The sequence below is a fragment of the Otolemur garnettii genome, unplaced genomic scaffold (assembly GCF_000181295.1).
Source record: "Otolemur garnettii isolate 467f Iridium unplaced genomic scaffold, OtoGar3 scaffold00017, whole genome shotgun sequence".
In the NCBI taxonomy this organism is placed as follows: domain Eukaryota; kingdom Metazoa; phylum Chordata; class Mammalia; order Primates; family Galagidae; genus Otolemur; species Otolemur garnettii.
The window spans coordinates 29079483-29097447 of record NW_003852412.1 but is presented as its reverse complement, the minus strand read 5'-3'; the positions used below and the strand labels follow the sequence as shown (position 1 = coordinate 29097447).

At 40.2% G+C, this 17965-nt stretch overlaps 1 protein-coding gene and 1 pseudogene across 2 annotated transcripts in view; one reads left to right on the top strand and one right to left on the bottom strand.

Moving 5' to 3' along the window:
- Window positions 1-626: 626 nt before the first annotated feature.
- Window positions 627-1201, bottom strand: LOC100941646 (annotated as a pseudogene). Its single transcript, XR_153259.2, has one exon. The product of XR_153259.2 is annotated as a ubiquitin-conjugating enzyme E2 D3 pseudogene (transcript).
- Window positions 1202-10410: 9209 nt separating this feature from the next.
- The window catches only part of SPATA9 (spermatogenesis associated 9), a 30332-nt gene continuing 22777 nt past the window's right edge, over window positions 10411-17965 (top strand). The window contains exons 1-2 of the mRNA XM_003785988.3: window positions 10411-10471; window positions 10657-10745. Of these exons, the coding sequence (XP_003786036.1) occupies window positions 10411-10471; window positions 10657-10745 (150 nt within the window). The remainder of the gene's footprint in view (window positions 10472-10656; window positions 10746-17965) is intronic.

The window sequence follows — 17965 nt, the reverse complement described above, 5'->3', positions numbered from 1 at the left end:
GGCGGCCCGGGCTGGATTTGAACCTGCCACCTTAGGTGTATGTGGCTGGCGCCTTAGCCACTTGAGCCACAGGCCCCGAGGCGGCTATGTGTATTTTCAAATGTGCTTGGTGGTACTGATTGTTTTTCAATTTACATTCTCACTACCAATGTAGGAGAGTTCCACCACCTAGTGAGCACTTGAAATAATACAAAAACAGTGAAGAACACAAAGAAAACAAGATAGAAACACAAACTGTGGAACCCAACAGGCAAAAGTTAGTAGGCTATAAAACTAACTACCTAGCAGGCAAAAGTTAGTAGGCTATACAACTACCTAACAGGCAAAAGTTAGTAGGCTATAAAGCTAACTACCTAGCAGGCAAAGGTTAGTAGGCTATAAATGAATTGAATAATACAATCAATCAACTCAATTTACTGCATTTTTACATTCTTTGACTTGAGATTATACATTTCTTTTGTATTACTTAGAACACATGTATGAAAAATTGAAATGTAGTTGGCCACAAAGAGAACCTTAAAGTGAGAAAAAGTAAAGATTTTATAGACCATATTATCTTTTTTTTTAAACAGTAATTTAAAGTTTATTCCAGCTATAATGCAGGTTATTCTGACTTTAAGATAGCATCACATGGCATACTTCTGAGTCCATTCCCAAGATATTCTGTTGTACTTATCTCTGTCTGCTTTATAGATCCGTGCAATCTCTGGCACTAGGGAGTGGGGTCATCTGGGTTTGGATCACATAACAGTGAACAAATGGATAAAAGAACTTTAGAAATAGTTAAAGCAGGAGACCACTGTGATCTTAGAATATCGAGACAAATGCTGCCATTACTGTTAATATTTGGATGATAAATTCTTGTTGTAAATGCAACCTAAGGTGGTTTGAAGGGGTAGTCTGTAGGAAAATGAATTGTCAAAAAGAATACACCACCTTGATATGGGCTGTCATTAGGTCCCATAATTGTGGCTTGCCAATGAAACATATCATCCCCAACTGGACCTCCAGAACATTGTGCTGGAGGGTCACGGGCCAAATCACTAAGTTCCTTATTAATCCGTTTCAGCGCCATAGTCTGTGCTTTTTGTCTGGCTCCTCACTATCCCGGTGTGTGCTCAAAGGTTGGGCCAAAACTCTTGATTATCCGGGCAACGGGGAAGGATTGTCTTGTCTCACACCGGCTCTGCCAGACACAGGCGCCATGTTATTGATTGACAGATCTCAGTTTTGTTTCTTTAATTTTGCTTTTATTTCCAGTTTGCTGTACTTCCTCTCAAATCTATGAGTGAGACAAAGCAGTTCAAATGTGGTTCCTCTACAACAGCCATCTTCCCAAGGGTGTCTCTACACTCAATTAGCAGAGATTGAAGAAACCAGTCAACTTCTGAATAGTCCTGAGGACAAGGATATTCCTGTTCTCTCATTTTCAGGATCAACAAGCTGCAGGGTCCATCTTCCCCTCAACCTAAAAGTAAACTCCCAGAAGGAAATTTTGAAAGGCACTTTCCAGTGAGAAAGCACTCGCACGTGCTTTATCACATTGCAGCAGTAAGCCTTCTGCCAGTCTCCAGCGTTACAGATGTAAAAGGGCCAAGCTGAGGGCCATCTTCAAAACCAAGATCCCAAGGCCAGCCAGACCATATTATCTTTTAGATCTAATAGCCAAATATGTAGAAATAAATACTAATAGAGTATCAGATCTTAATTACTTGTAAATGGTGAAACATAATTCAGATCACCCTTGGACCAAAGTGGGGATCAAAGGAAGCACTGAAAATAACTCTTCTTTTAAAAATCTCCAGGATAAAGTGAAAGATGTGTTCAGAGTGCTTTCAGTACTTTAATAAGGGTAAACGTATTTTTAGAAAAAATCAAGGAGGCTGAGGCAGGAGGACTGCTTGAGGTCAGTTTTAGTGAAATTAAAAATAAGGGAACTTTGGGCAGGCATAGTGGCTCACACTTATAATCCTTGCACTCTGGGAGGCCAAGGATGGGGGGAGATTGCTTGAGCTCATGAGTTCAAGACCAGCCTGAGCCAAAGTGAGAGCCCCTTCCCCCTGTATCTACTAAAAATAGAAAAACTGAGGCAAGAGAATCGCTTGAGCCAAAGAGTTGGAGGTAGCTGTGAGTTGTGACTACACAGCACTCTACTCAGGGCAACATCTTGAGACTTTGTCTCAAAAAAGAAAGCGAAAGGGGTGGGGGGAACTTTGTACTTATCTTAAATTCATTCTGAGCCTAGATTAAAGAAAAAGAGAAAAAATATATGAAATTGAAATAACATAGATACAGAAGATTAAGAATTGCATACAGCTCTATGGCAACATATTTGAAAATCTTATATAAGAAGATTTTCTAGTAAAATATAAATTACCAAAACTAGCCCCCAGAGGAGAATATTTTAATATGTAAATTATCATATATAAAATATAAAAGTTGGTAATTCTGTGGCTTATAAAAATAGATCAGGGCTTGGTGCCTATAGCTCAGAGGCTAGGGTGCCAGCCACATACACTGGAGTTGGCGGGTTCAAACCCAGCCCTGGCCTGCAAAACGACAATGACAACCACAACCAAAAAATAGCCAGGCTTTGTGGCGGGCACCTGTAGTCCCAGTTGCATGGGAGGCTGAGGCAAGAGAATCACTTAAGCCCATAGAAGGAGACAGATAGATCAAGGAACAGAACAGAAAGCACAGGGGTGGTCCCCAATATTTATCTGTGTGTGTTAATACACATATGAGGTATGACAGTTAAGTTCACAAACTCCTTCTAAGGCTGCATACCTGCATACTTTGAAGAACTCCCCTTGGCCATCTGGTGACTGTAGTAGGTACAGTCATACAGTAAGGTATGTAGCACTTGGTACTAAAACAATCCATATTTAGATGGATGAAAATAAAAGCCTTTTAAAAATGAAGACTACTTAGAAGATTGGGAGTAGGGGAAGAGATTGCATGAGGCCAAGAGTTCAAAACCACCTTGGGCAACATAGCAAGACCCCATCTCTAACATGCTTTTTAAAAAATTAACCAGGCACAGTGGCACATGCCTCTATAGTCACAGCTACTCAGAAGACTGAGGTGAGAGGATTCCTTGGTCCAGAAGTTGGAGACCAGCATGGGTGATATAGAAAGAGACCCCATTTCAAAAAAACAGCAACAACAATAAAAAAAGAATGAAATTTTAAATAAAAACAAAAAACCCCAAGGAAATAGAAAGAAAAAACAACAAGGAAATCAATAAAAGGAAAATTTTTTAAAAAGAAAACTTCTGAATTTATTAATTTCTAAAGAAAGGAAAGAGGAAAAAACTTAAGAGACTACATGAATGAATTAGGAGCTGGAAAACTTCCTTAAAAGGAAAACCAGAAGGTTTAAAAAGAAAACACAGTTTTCTTTGACTGTATAATATTTAGAAATAGAGCAAAAATATTACCTGTCTGTTGTTTTAAAATATTTATCTACTTCACTTTGAAAATCACTGATTTAGGTTGCTCCTGTGTCACCTATATTTTGGGAAAACTGAAAGATAGACCTAGAAGTTAAATAAAGTGAGAACATTTTTGGCTAGAATAAATCATAGATGGCACATATTTCATACGTATTACATTAAGAAACACAAAATAGCATGATGTCTGTTTGTCCCAAAATTAGTGATGCTAATATTGGCCACTGGATTACCACGATGGTGGCCTGATTCTTCCGATGTAAAGTCCAATCATCACAGGTAAGGAGTAGGAACCACTTGAAGCTGGCCTCTGTTTCCTTTAAATAGGACTTCATTAATCTTTAGAAACTTCCTGCCTATCTGACATGAGATCTCCTTGGCTCACCTTGCACTTCTCCTGTCCCACATCTGGTATTAGCCATTTCTTCAAGGAGTCCTGGTTTATTGTGGTGGGGAAGGTTATTACAGTCCAGAATTTAGATACTTGGGTGTTTTTCTTGTATTGGGTTCACCATGATCCTAGTTCATATCAGTCTGTGCATCTAAAAAAAAAGGACTCTTAAAAATCATGAGTTCAGGCCCAGCGTGGTGGCTCACACCTGTAATTCTAGCACTCTGGGAGCCCACCACAGTGTACCTCCTGGGCTAAGGAGTTCAAGACCAGTCTGAGCAAGAGCAAGCCCCCATCTCTACTAAATACGAAAAAACTAGCTGGGTATTATGGCTGGCACCTGTATGTAGTCTCAACTACTTGGAAGTCTGAGGCATGAGGATGGCTTGAGCCCAAGAGTTGGAGGTTGCTGTAAGCTATGATGCCCCAGCACCCTACCCAGGGCGACTTTGTCTCAAAAAAAAAAATGATGAGTTCATAATGATTATTCTCGATTTTGTTTAACGTTATAGCGTTTTACATTATTCTTTGATTTTTCTAATTGGGTCTTTTTTTTCTTTTATAGTAACATTCTTAATTGCTAATAGTATTAACTTAATAATGTGTTTAGGTGGCACTACAAGGAAAATAACTTCCAATAACAAAACAAATATTAATACCAACAAAAAAATGACCTAAGGAAATTTAAAATGTCTTTTTAGTTTCTTGTCATTGTCCTTGCCCTGTACTGTGTTCTAAATCTACTTGAAATAAATCCTTTTTACATGTGGTTATGTAATTAATTTAATATATAGCTATTTTTTAATTTTAGAGGTTTTAAAAAATCAGCATGAAAATCTTTTTACACATACTGTCTTTGCTCTCGACCACATCTCACTCTGTGTGTGATTTATCAGTACCACCCCTCTAACCTGTTACACACACCTTTTCTATTCTCAGACATATAGAATAGACTGTTCATAGTTACCACCTGCAGTGCCATTCCCCAAAACAGCAGAAAGAGAATCAAGAAAAACATTTTCTTTCTTTCTTTTGAGACAGAGCCTCCAGCTGTCCCCCTGGGTAGAGTGCTATGGCTTCACTGCTCACAGCAACCTCCAACTCCTGGGCTCAAGCAAGTCTCCTGCCTCAGCCTCCCAAGTAGCTGGGACCACAGACGCCCACCACAACGCCCGGCTATTTTTTGGTTGCAGCCATTATTGTTGTTTGGCAGGTCCAGGCTGGATTCGAACCCGCCACCTTAGGTGTATGTGGCTGGCTCCATAGCCGCTTGAGCCACAGGCGCTGAGCCAAGAAAAACATTTTCACTGTATGTTTTCTAGTCCTTATTGAACTCATATGGAATTGTTAGGACATGTCACATCACCCAGCATTCACAGGATGGATAAATAAATAAAAATGCAGTGCTTTGTGAATAAAAATGTTTTCTTCCCATAATGTTCAATAAACATGAGTGCCTATCTATGTGTCTGCACATGCATGTAGCCATATCTTAGGTGTCTTGCATTTACATATCTGTTAACTGACCCCTGACAAATTTGTTAGTGATAAAAATTTTTACCCTACCTCAGACATAACTAACAGGTTTGATTGCATTTATCAGGAAATATTTATGGAATGCCTACAATGTAAAAGTACTGTCCTAGGCACTGGGAATACTTCCTGCACAGTTTCAAAGCTTGCTGTGAGCTGGAGGATGGGACCAATAGAACTGGTTTGGTGATGACCAGACCCCTTGATTCCCCACTAAGACCAGTGGAGAACAAGCCCCCTACCCTTGAGACTTCTCCTGAGCCTCTTGGTCCCAGCCCCCGCAAGGGTGGAGAAGCTTAAAGATAAGAAAGAAAGGAAGGGAGGGGTTGATGCCAGAAAAAGCCCTTGGTGGAAAGTCCCCAGTTCTTTGGAAACTTTCTCAACTTATGTTGAACTATGTGACCCCCATCTTGTGATTCATGAGTTAATGACCATGAGGTAATATGTACCCCCACTTTGAATTTTGTAACCCCCAATGTGATTTGCTTATATAAGCTAAATCAGCATGTACTCCCATCCTGAGTTGTGTAACCCCTTATGAGTTAATGTATGTACCCCTGCCTTGTGACCTCTGAGTTGTGCTAAGTTGTTATGAGCTAATGCATGTACCTTTACCTTGTGACCCCTGAGTTGCTGAGTTGTGCTAATCTAAGGTGACCAAACATCCCGCTTTTGGTGGGACAGTCCTAATTTTTAACAATTTGTCCTGCATCCTGTGGTGTTTTAAAAAAGTCTGGATTTTTGGAAAGAATGCACAACAAGCTAGGGAACAGCAGGAGAGAACAGGTGCTGAAAAGGTTAATGTAACTCCATTTGGGAATGAAGAGGTTAATGTAACTTCATTTGGAAATGAAAAGGCTAATGTTAACTCCCTACTCCCCTCCTGGGCAAGGTCACTGAGGTAGAATCGGTATCAGAAGGAGACTGGCTCCCTCCCTCCCTTCTAGGCAAGGACAGTTAGCTCAGAAGGTGCCAAACTGTCTGGAACAAACAAGTAGCCTCCCCCTCTCTAGAGGGTCCCTAACCATAAAAAGCTCAGCCAATAACAGCCCAGCCCAACAAAAAACCCGATGAAATTCCTTTATGTGCTTTAAAAACCTCAGCTCACTTCACCAGGGGGTCGCCCTTCCTCCATCCATGCTGAAGGAAGAGTGGCCTAGGTATATGCTTGCAAAATAAAGCACTTTTTGTCTTTACATGTGTGTGGTGGTCTCTCAGTGGCAATTCTGGTCCCAACACTGCCATGTGGCTATTTCTCCAGGATATGAGTTTTATATTACTTTTGTTAATTTTATAATGTTAAACTTTAATAATAACAAATAATTGTTGAGAACTGATTATCAAGAACTGCTTATCAAAATTCGCATTGTTGATCAGTTGTTAGAATTCAACCACCATTGTTCTTAATGAACAATGGCATTTTTTGGCATTGACAACCACGAAAACATTTTGTAACTGTCTCTTAGACGATACACAATGTACTGGGTGCTAGTACTAGTTAAACAAGTGATGTCAACAAATCAGCTATTCAGATAATTTAGGTAAGTAATTTATTTATTTCATGAATTTAGCAGACAGTACTTGTATTATTTATATTTTATAGTGGCAGAAAAAAGTCTAGTGCTGGCCTTGAAAGTGACACTTAGGACTTACGAGGTATCATTATTAAAAAATATATTGACAAGGAAAAGGTTAACTCTTGGGCATCAGCAAAAATCACAATAGAGAACAAATGTTTAGAAATATTTCATCATTTTGAAACAAACCATGTTCCATATAATAATGCACAAAAAATTGTGGGATACGTGCTGTCCTTACCAGGAACTCATGCTGTGAATGAACGCGTTTTTTTCTATGGTAAATAAAGTGTGGATATCAGAAAAATCACAATTAAGTGTTGAGACTTTGAAAGCCATTTTATGTGTGAAATATAATTTAACAAATTCTTGTGAAAATTTTCATGACCTTTTAAACAATGACAGCAATCTACTAAAAAAAATTCACTCAAATGAGAAATATGCCAAAGAATAAAATAATACTATATATTTTTTTTTGTCCAGGGCTGGGTTTGAACCCTCCACCTTTGGCATATGGGGCCGGTGCCCTACTTCTTTGAGCCACAAGTGCTGCCCTATACATAATATTTTTTAATGTATTATATTTGTAAATTGTACTTACGTTGAAATTTAAAAAATATATATTACAATACTATTTTTGCATTCTATGAAAATTTTTGTTGTTCTATATAAACCAAATTTTTAATTAAGAACGCCCCACCCCCACACCCCCCATCAATGATGTCCTGCTTTACCAATGTTAAAATCTGGTCACCTTATGCTAATTGCAATATTTTGGCTTTTGTTCAAGCTCTCTTGCTTCACCAGAAATTACAGTATATAAGCCCCCTTAATTTGTCATTCAGGGCTGCTTGTTGGCCACAACAACAGCCCCCTGCAGGTGTATCAAATTATCAATAAATTCTTATTGATTAATTGCATCAGAAGTGGGGTCTGATTTTCTCTCTTAGTTGTATGAGTTACAACAGTTTGTGGAGGGGGGAGTTGATTTCTGAAGGGCACAGCTATAGCTTCTGGACCAAATCTTTGATCTGGGACCAACAATTCTGAAATAAGTACCATGTGGCAAATCAGTTTCAAGAGTTGGTTGCTTATACATTAAGTTAGGAATATAGCTCCATACTAATTGAGTCTGAAGTAGATCCAGTTGAGAAAGTTATTAGGATTCCAGCCAGTCTGGTGCAAATAAATCAGGCTGAAATCCATGTGAACTCAGCAGTATGATTTTTACCCAAGTTTTGCAAATTTTCCAAAAGCAAAATGGCAATGTATTATATATTTAACAAAATCTGCCATTTATTGAGCATGTAGGCTCCATTAAGTATTATCATCTTTTAAAAGATAAAAGTTTAGAAATTTATGTAATTTGCCCAAGGTTACACAGCCTGGTAAGGGATAACATTGATATTCAAATCTATATCTGGGTGAACCCAAAATTCTCTTTATTTCTATCCTGAGCTTATACTGCCTTCACCTGAATTGTGTGAAATGTTCATTTTCCTCAAAGCCATGTGTAAATCAAAAGTTCTCTTTTTCTATATAAAAGCCTTTTAATACAAATAAATCTATACAACTATTATACAATTATTTGTAGGTCCTTTAATTGCTTGCTAATTGAAATATTGGGCACTCCATGATGAACTATCAGGAATTAATAAGGAAGGGAACCACCAACACTGTTATTCATTTATCTAACTTTATTATCTGAAATAACATAAGATGTATAAGAATGTAGGCATAAAATATAATTAAATACAAACAAAAATATCAGAAGAAAAGTCACAAATGTAAAATAATTTTCTTTTTCTATAACCCCTTGTCATTTTTCACTACTCCACCTCCTGGGGAAAGATCATTAAGAAAAGACAAAAAAGGCTCGGGGCCTGTGGCTCAACCAGCTAAGGCGCCAGCCATGTACACCTAAGGTGGCAGGTTCGAATCCCCAGCCCGGACCCACCAAACAACAATGACGGCTGCAACCAAAAAATAGCCAGGCGTTGTGGCGGGCGCCTGTGGTCCCAGCTACTTGGGAGGCTGAGGCAGGAGACTCGCTTGAGCCCAGGAGTTGGAGGTTGCTGTGAGCAGTGAAGCCACGGCACTCTACCCAGGGGGACAGCTTGAAGCTCTGTCTCAAAAAAAAAAAAAAAGAAAAGACAAAAAAAGGCAAAATAGACAAAGTTGGTTATATTTTAAGTATGGTGAATACTAGCCTGAAAAATGTTTTTCCTCACAGATTTCATAATTCTATAGGCTGTTTAGAATGGAGAGAACTACTAAAAAGAGAACTAGATGAAACTAGTTGGGAGATAGGACATTGGAATGGGCTGATGGAAAAGAAAAAGTCGGGGTGGAGAATGGGGAGAAAGAACAGAGAGGGAGGGGCCTGCCAGTGCCCTCTGCAGCAGGCCCTGAGGGCTAACTATCTCACCAGAGCAAAGGAAGTGTTTCATTATCTCACAGACTCCCAGTGTGTGTTCCTCATTGTCTGAGAAGATTTTTTTTCCATCAATGGATTGAGCTTTCCAAATATTAAGGGCATAGTTATCTTAAGCGTTAGAGTTGTGATGGAGAGAAGCAGGTGCTGCTTTGGTTGGGAGAAGCAGGGGTGGGGTGGTGGAGGGTGGATTAGGGACAAAGTGAGAGCTGGGGCTGTGGCAGACTCCACATGCCAGTGGAAGCCTCTGAGGAAGATCACCCTTTCCCCTCCAGCTGCAGCTTTACATGTGCCGAAGAAAGTGGTCTAGCTACAATTAAATTTAAGAACTTAGAATTGGAATGAAGTTTGGGTTATCTCAATTCATCCACACCAAAACATACCAAGGTAGTCAATCAAGTCTCCATGTGTCAAGTTCTTCCCAGGTTTGATGGTGGGAAACTTGTGGTCATCTGAAGCACTAAGCAGACAGAAGGGGAAGGGAAAGGGTCGGGACTGTGAAGAGGACAAACAAAGCTTTACAGGTTTGTCTGGGTTCAACTTAGACACTGGGTAAAGCAAAAACAATCTGTTCAGAAGTCTTTCTGAATTAACAGTTGGCATTTCTTTTTCTATTTGGCATCATAACTGAAGCATTTCTTTTAAAGCACATGCCAATTCTTTTCAAAGGAATCTTTGTTCCCAGATGATCCATTATTTGAGGTCTCACTGCAAAATTCATGACAAAATTCAACCGACATTGCCATACTTCCTGGTCTGGCTCATTTTCCATCTCTTTTTTCTGCTGTGCCTCCAGATACATTCTTCCTCCTGTCACTACCAGAGTGATTTCAGAAGATTCTGTAGCAAGTTCTCAGAGGCCTATTGTGCAGTAACAAAGAATCCCAGCAGTGAGCTTCAGGTTCTGTCCTGCTAGCTTTCCCAAGTGGAAGGCTACCCTCAACCCCTGCCTAGGGCAGAGTAGGACAGGCATTGCCCAGGCCAACAAGCCTGCTAAGCGCTAAGAACCGGGCAAGGACGCATCATGCCGATCAAACCTGTTGGGTGGATATGTGGACAGGTGTTGAAGAACTTTTCTGGAAGAAGTATATACACCATCTTGTTGTACAGGGAATATGGGTGTGGGGACAACGGGGAATAAAATTCCCTGGAATTGTCTTGCTTTCCCAAGCCCCTAGGAGGTTGGCCTAGTAACTTATGGTCTTTTGAATCATTTAAGGGATCTTTTGAAAGTTGGGTTTTTCATTCCTCTAACCTCTTTTTGTCTTAGTCGAGGGGATCCAGAAAGCAATCATGGACCTTATAGATGAGTTTAAAGATGAATTCCCTACCATCCTAAGATTATCACAGTCTAAACAGGTAATGTGATTTCATAACTTTAAAAAGGAACACAATAAGTATGTTATATTTTTAGTATTATGCTAACTATTTAATGCTTTTGAAGTTAGTGCTTGAAACTTAAGAACACAATTTTGTCTCAGAAAAACAAATTTTAAAAAACTCTGCCTCGGGTGGTGCCTGTGGCTCAGTGAGTAGGGTACCAGCCCCATATACCGGAGGTGGCAGGTTCAAACCCAGCCCCAGCCAAAAACTGACAAAAAAAAAAAACAAAAAAAAAACAACTCTGCCTCACTGGGAAGGGTATATGAAAAGCTGAGACGTTGTGGGCCAAGAAGTGAGGCAGAATAAATGAATTAAGTTTAAAGATAATCGCTATGTCATGAGATTGGAAATCTGGCAGTCTTCCATAGCCACAATTGTAATGTAAACCTCAGAAAAATACCCATTTATACTTTAGCTAATGTCTATGACGATGAAATCAGTGCAAACTTAACTGAGATAGATTATAACAAGGGAAGGACAACTACAGCTTAAGTGTAGATTTCCATATGGGAATAAAATAGTGGTATCAATTTTAACAATGTAGACATGTATATTTTTATTTTTTAATTTTTTTTGGCCTAGGGGTGAACCCACCACCTCCAGTATATGGGGCCGGCGCCCTACCCTTTTGAGCCACAGGCACCACCCTATATGTATATATTTTTAAAAGAATTTGAAACAGATAAAATTCTGGGAGTGGAGGAGGAGGAGGAAGAAGGTAGACACTTTTTAAGAGACATAATCAAGAAAAAGTAACACCTTATTTGGGGGACAAATTAGAGTAACCTAATTTACTCTAAAGTGCAAGCTCTTAATGGAAACATGAGGTTCAGTCATTTTGACCACAGCCAGAATAGAGTATGCTGTGAAGTTACATGGTAAGGTTAATAGTCCACTTACCCAAAAATCAGACTGAAAGCAATGTCAAACATGAGATGCATAGACAAAACCTGGAAGCAAATAAAATGCTCCCTGAATAACGCGGTAATCACAAAGTCTACAGGTTTCATTTCAAAGGAGAGTATCAGAACTACCTTTAACAATTCATCCAGACAACCAGCCATCAGACAGTCACTGAAAACCTCACCACTGGTTAAAATTCAGGAGAGGGGATATAGAGATAAACAAGACATGACCCCCTTCAACCAATGATTTAAACTAATGGAGACAGAATTGTAAACAGGTAATTCTATTAGAATCTGGTGTCAGAGAGGGCTATCTAATTTAGAGAAGTAGTTGCCCCTACGTCAGCGAGGTCTACATGGAGGAAGAATGCTTTTTCACTTGATCTTAGCCAAAAGGCAGAGAACCTATAGGGAGAAAGCTTTTAAATTGGTTCCCAGTGGACAAATAGGAGTTTCCAAGGTAAAGAAAATGGTAGTATAGTTTGGTAGGGGCAGAGGAGAATATTACATTGACCGTGTGAATTAGGCCAAGAAGTGTGAAACTGCACGAAGTATTCCCAAAACGTCAAGTAAATATGAATAAAAAGCATGTGGGAGAGAAGGGTTGAGACAGGAAGTAGCAGAAAATTAGGAAATTACACAGAGGTCTTTGTATGTCGTGTAGAAAAGACAAGACTTTTTCTTATTTCTAATAAAGCTATTAGTCACAGAAAGATTTTGAGCATAGAAATGGCGTTCTGTTTGCACTTTGAAAATACTTCTCTGGTGGTAATGAGGTCTGGATGGAGGCGAAGGTTCTAGTAAGATTCTCTGCAAATGCCCACTAAGAACAAGGACGCTAATGTTGAGAACAGAAAGAACGGGCTGGATTAAAGAGCTCCTTAGCACAGTGGGGATGAGAGGGCATACAAAGGCCATCAGGAAGACTCTGAACTTCTTGGAAGGCTGGAAGAATAGTGATCCCATTAACTAGGACAGAGGATTTTATGGGGAAGAGCAGGATTGGAGATAATGATGATGAGTCTAACTGGGTCAGTTTAAGGGATTATGCCACATCCTGTCCAAGCCATGGAGCTGAGTTATAAATCGGATATATAGATTGGAAGCTCAGAAGAAGTTTGGGTAAGGATGTATATTTAGGAGTAATCAGTATATAGTATATTGTTATGATGTACAGTTATTTTTTTAATTTATTTTATTTTATTTGAGATAGAGTCTTACTTTGTTGCCCTCAGTAAAGTGCCATGGCTTACTAGCTCATAGTAACCTCAAACTCTTGGACTTGACCAATCTTCTTGCCTCAGCCTACCGAGTAGCTGAGACTACAGGCACCCATCACAACACATGACTATTTTTTTAAAGATGGGGTCTCACTCTTGTTCAGGCTGGTTTTGAATTCCTGAACTCAGGCAATTAACCTGCCTAGGCCTCCCAGAGTGCTAGGATTACAGATGTGAGCCACCACGCCCAGCCTATAATGTAGAGTTAAAGTAAATGTATAACTACAGTGTTCAGTTAAACCAAGATGATAAATATTATTGCTTAAGAAATTTTTTTTTTTTTTTTTGAGACAGAGCCTCAAGCTGTCGCCCTGGGTAGAGTGCTATGGCTTCACTGCTCACAGCAACCTCTAACTCCTGGGCTCAAGCGAGTCTGCTGCCTCCGCCTCCCAAATAGCTAGGACCACAGGTGTCCGCCACAACACCTGGCTATTTTTTGGTTGCAGCCATTATGGTTGTTTGGCGGTCCAGGCTGGATTCAAACCCGCCACCTTAGGTGTATGTGGCTGGCGCCTTAGCCGCTTGAGCCACAGGAGCCGAGCCTGCTTAAGAAATATTAATGCATTAATAAGAGGGCATAGGAGAGACCCTCTACCCAGTGCCATTGTTAAAAGGGGTCAGCAGGGAATTAAATGTAAGAACAGAATGAAGAGTATGAAATTCTTTGAAAGGGGAAGAAGTAGAGAGATAAGGAAGGGAGAGGTTAGCAGCCATCAGACTCCCCAGAGAAGTCAGTCATGGGATACATTTTTGCAAGTTACCCATGCCAGTAAAAATAAACCCAATGCTTAGTGGATAAAATTTTAGTTACCCAGAAAACTGGTTTCTCTGGAAGCCCTCATTCACCAAACTTGCTGTGTACTTAAACTCTCATTTAGCAAAAATAATTTTCTGTGCTTTGATCTGAATACAAGGTAATCGTTATACATTGAAATGATTCAAATTACTAAGCCCCTACATTTCTTAAATAAATTAATCAGTAGGTATTCTTGTTTACCATACAATCATTTATGAGTTTTAACTGTCTGGACCTCTGAACTTTCTTAGCTACGGTAGAGCTCTGGGACTTGTAAAACACACACCCAGAAGATGAACAGACTCTAGCCGTCTCTCCACCCTTATAGCCAGTGATTCCTGTACAGCCACTGTACCAATCCATTTCTTTCTTTCTTTCTTTCTTTTTTTTTTTTTTGAAACAGATCCTCAAGTTATTGCCCTAGGTAGAGTGCTATGGCGTCACAGTTCACAGCAACCTCCAGCTCCTGGGCTCAAGCGATTCTCCTGCCTCTGCCTCCCAAGTAGTTGGGACTACAGGCACCCACCACAAGGCCCAGCTGTGGTTTTTTCTGCAGCCATTATTGTTGTTTGGCGGGCCTGGGCTGGATTCGAACCCACCAGCTCAGGTGTATGTGGCTGGCGCCTTAGCGGCTTGAGCCACAGGCTCCGAGCCTCAATTTCTTGTATGAGGTGAAAGGGAGTAGAGCTTACTGCAATGAACTGAGATGAGAATACTGATGTGGTCTGTCACATAAGGAAATAAGCCGTGGGGAAGGGGACATGCATAGTGGCAGTCACCTTGGGAAGAGTCAGAGCCTGGTTGGACATTGGACACCGGGACTCAGCAAGCTGGCTTCAGGCTGTCTGGGAAGCAACCCCTTTCTCCATTTGGCTCTTCTCTCCTGGGTCTAGTCTTCAGGGGTGATGAGGAAGTGTAGGTGCCTGATGTGTTGTAGCACAACATTCAGATGGTGGGCAGGTAGGTCAGCTAAGGAGGGTCGGGAAGCTTAGAAGCTCCAGAGGGCAAACTGCATTTTCTAATTTTACATCTTGAACTTGGTGTGGAGTCGCTCCCGTTTCACATTCCCCCAGCCTTGCTATGTATCTTTTGAAACACTGGACATGCGTCTTGGCTATGCTCTGGAGCATGAAGGGTGGAGATGGGCAGGTGTCCATGCTCCATCTAGGATGTCAAATGATTGATTAAGGGGGGCACAGTAGTGACATAATTGAGAAAACCTCAAGGGGAATCCTAGGAAGCCAGAGACAGGCCTGGAAAGCCTTGTTAGCTTTTTCAAGTTGTGATTCTCTGACTATTGCAAAAATTAGAGAAAGTGGGGTTTTATTCAAAGAAATTTCAGGTCTCCTCACAACTTCTCTCATCCCTTCCTACCCTCCTAATGACCTCATTATCACTTAAGCCACCAGCGTGGTTTAGGGTGAAATCATACATTCTGATACCCGAAGCAAAAACTCCTTAGCTCCTCTTTCCAATTCAGTGATGTCATTTACTTACAAGGACTTCATCCCACTCAGAGACAAACATGAAGATAGTTACCTTATTTCTTATTTTCAAAACATATTGTTCTTTTCCCACCATTTACTTTGAAGAATGTGTTGCTGAGACTGGCAAGAAAGCTGAATAGTTAGGAGATGTCATAATGTAATTTGGAGTTATTTGCTCTTCAAAAACAAATTATCCAGAAAACATTAGTAATACTCAGTTGTTAACTAGATTGTTTCTAAAAGGTAAGATTGTAAGTGCTGTAGCTTTTTCTTTTTTTCAATTTCCAGGATGATCCATGATTCCCAAACATATGGAAAGGAATGGTTTTAAGAATACTTAGAGAGCTAGCCAGGCATGGTGGCTCATGCCTGTAATTCCAGCACTCTGGAAGATAGAGGTGGGTGGATCCCTTGAGATCAGGAGTTCAAGACCAGCCTGAGCAAGAGTGAGACCCCATCTAACTAATAATAGAAAAATTAGCCAGGCATTGTGTCAGGTGCCTATAATCCCAGCTACTTGGGTGGCTGAGGCAGGAGGATTGCTTGAACCTCCTATGAGGTTTCTGTGAGCTAGGCTGAGGTCACTAGACTTTAGTCTAAGGCAACAGAGTGAGAGTCTGTCTAAAATAACAACAACAACAATAATAATAATTAGAGGGCTTTATTAATTGGGTTGTATTTTAAATCTCTACATTTTATGGTTAGCATTTAAATTTTTTCCCAGGCATATACAATAGAACCTCCATTTGACCACCTTCCCACATTGACCACTTTAAGTTGACCTAGTTTTCACACACCGGACACGCACCGCATGTATCACTACAAAGGCCTTGTTCCTTATGTTGACCACCTCTGTATGTTGACCAGTTTGTTACAGTTCCTTGGGTGGTCAACTTACAGAGGGTCTACTGTATTTATCTAGGAAAGGGCCTAGTTACTGGTCCAGAGGAAAAAGACTTGATGGAGTGATTGTGAAATTTTTATGGAAGAATATACCCAGAATAATTGTTACTAAATAGTTCATCATGGCTAAAAGTTTTAAAGGAAGTTCTCTTTGGGGGGCTGGGAAAGTTAATTTTAGAATCTTGGCTGCAAGCGGTGGCTTCTGAGGTACAGGCCTCTCCACTCTTTCTGTTCCAACCAGCCCAAACTCCAACACCCTTAGACTCAACTTCCCCAGTAAACAGTAATTTTTAAAGGTTTGTGCTCACAAAGACTTCCATATGAGGAATTTGAAGTCAGAAAACCTTTAAAATTAGACAAAGAAATGTGTACTACAATTGACAAACTAAGATTTCTTTTTTTAAATTATTAGTTATTTTCCTTATCAATTAAAGAAGGAAACAGTATCACGGAATAATAAATTCTATAATTTTAATTTTATAATTCTATAATTCAATAAATTTTAAAATATAGTTTCCTTTTTCCTTGCAAAGTTCTTTTATTTCCTAATATTTCTTTTTCTTTGAGACAGAGTCTCACTCTGTTGCCCTGTGTAGAGTGCCGTGGCCTCACAGCTCACGGCAACCTCAAACTCTTGGGCTCAAGTGATCCTCTTGCCTCAGCCTCCCAAGTACCTGGGAGTACAGGTGCTTGCCACCATACCCAGTTAGTTTATCTATTTGTGGTAGAGGTGGGTTTTCACTCCTGCTCAGTCTCCAACTCCTGAGATCAAGAGATCCACCTGAACTCCCAGAGTGCTAGGATTATAAGCATGAGTCCACACCTGGCTTTCCTAATATTTGTTAATAAAATATTAATTCAGGTGAAAGCACTAATTTGCCAAACTTGGATTGTGTTGTAGTATTTTCTTTTTGTTTTGTTTGGGTTTTTTTTATTGTTTCAGATTAATATGAGGGTATAAATGATTAGGTTACATTGTGTTTCTAAGGTAAAGCTCAAGTTGTAGTTGAGCTCTTTACCCAGGGGGTGTGCTGTGACCTTCACCTTGTGCACATTAGGTGAGAGCACACCCATCCCCCCCCTCCCCTACTTCCCTTGCTCTCCTCTCCCTCCCAATTTAAATGTGCCTGTGGTTTCTTATCTAGCGTTAGGTGATGTGTCCACAAATGATGACCAAAAGCTTCCGAGCTTGCACACTTGCAACAGACTCCAGGACGCTAAAACCAAGAGCCAAAGAGCAAACAAAACCAGAGAAAAGAAACTAGAACTTCTTATTTCAGGATCAACATTTTAATTTACACACATAGATTTATAAGAAAATATATAGCACAGATAGTAGACAAAATGGAAAATTTATAACCCAATAAAACTTTTTTTTTTTTTTTTTGCAGTTTTGGCTGGGGCCAGGCTTGAACCCACAACCCCCAGTATATGGAGTTGGCACCCTACTCCTTGACCACAGGCACTGCTCACTAAATAAAAGTTTTTAAAAAATTTCCTACTAGAGCTAGTTTAAAAAAGTAACTCACTAAAAGGAATTAGGCCAGGTGCAGTGGCTCTGGCCTGTAATTTGAGGACTCTGGGAGGCTGAGGCAGGTGTATTGCCTGAGCTCAGGAGTTTGTGACCAGCCTAAGCAGGAGTGAGACCTCGTCTCTATTAAAAACAGACAAACTAGCTGGGCGTTGTTGGCAGGCACCTGTAGTCCCAGCTATTTGGCGTGCTGAGGCAGGAGTGTCACTTGAGCCCGGAAGTTTGAGGTTGCTTGAGCTATGATGACGCCATGGCCCCTCTACCCAGGGGGACAAAGTGAGACTCTGCCTCTAA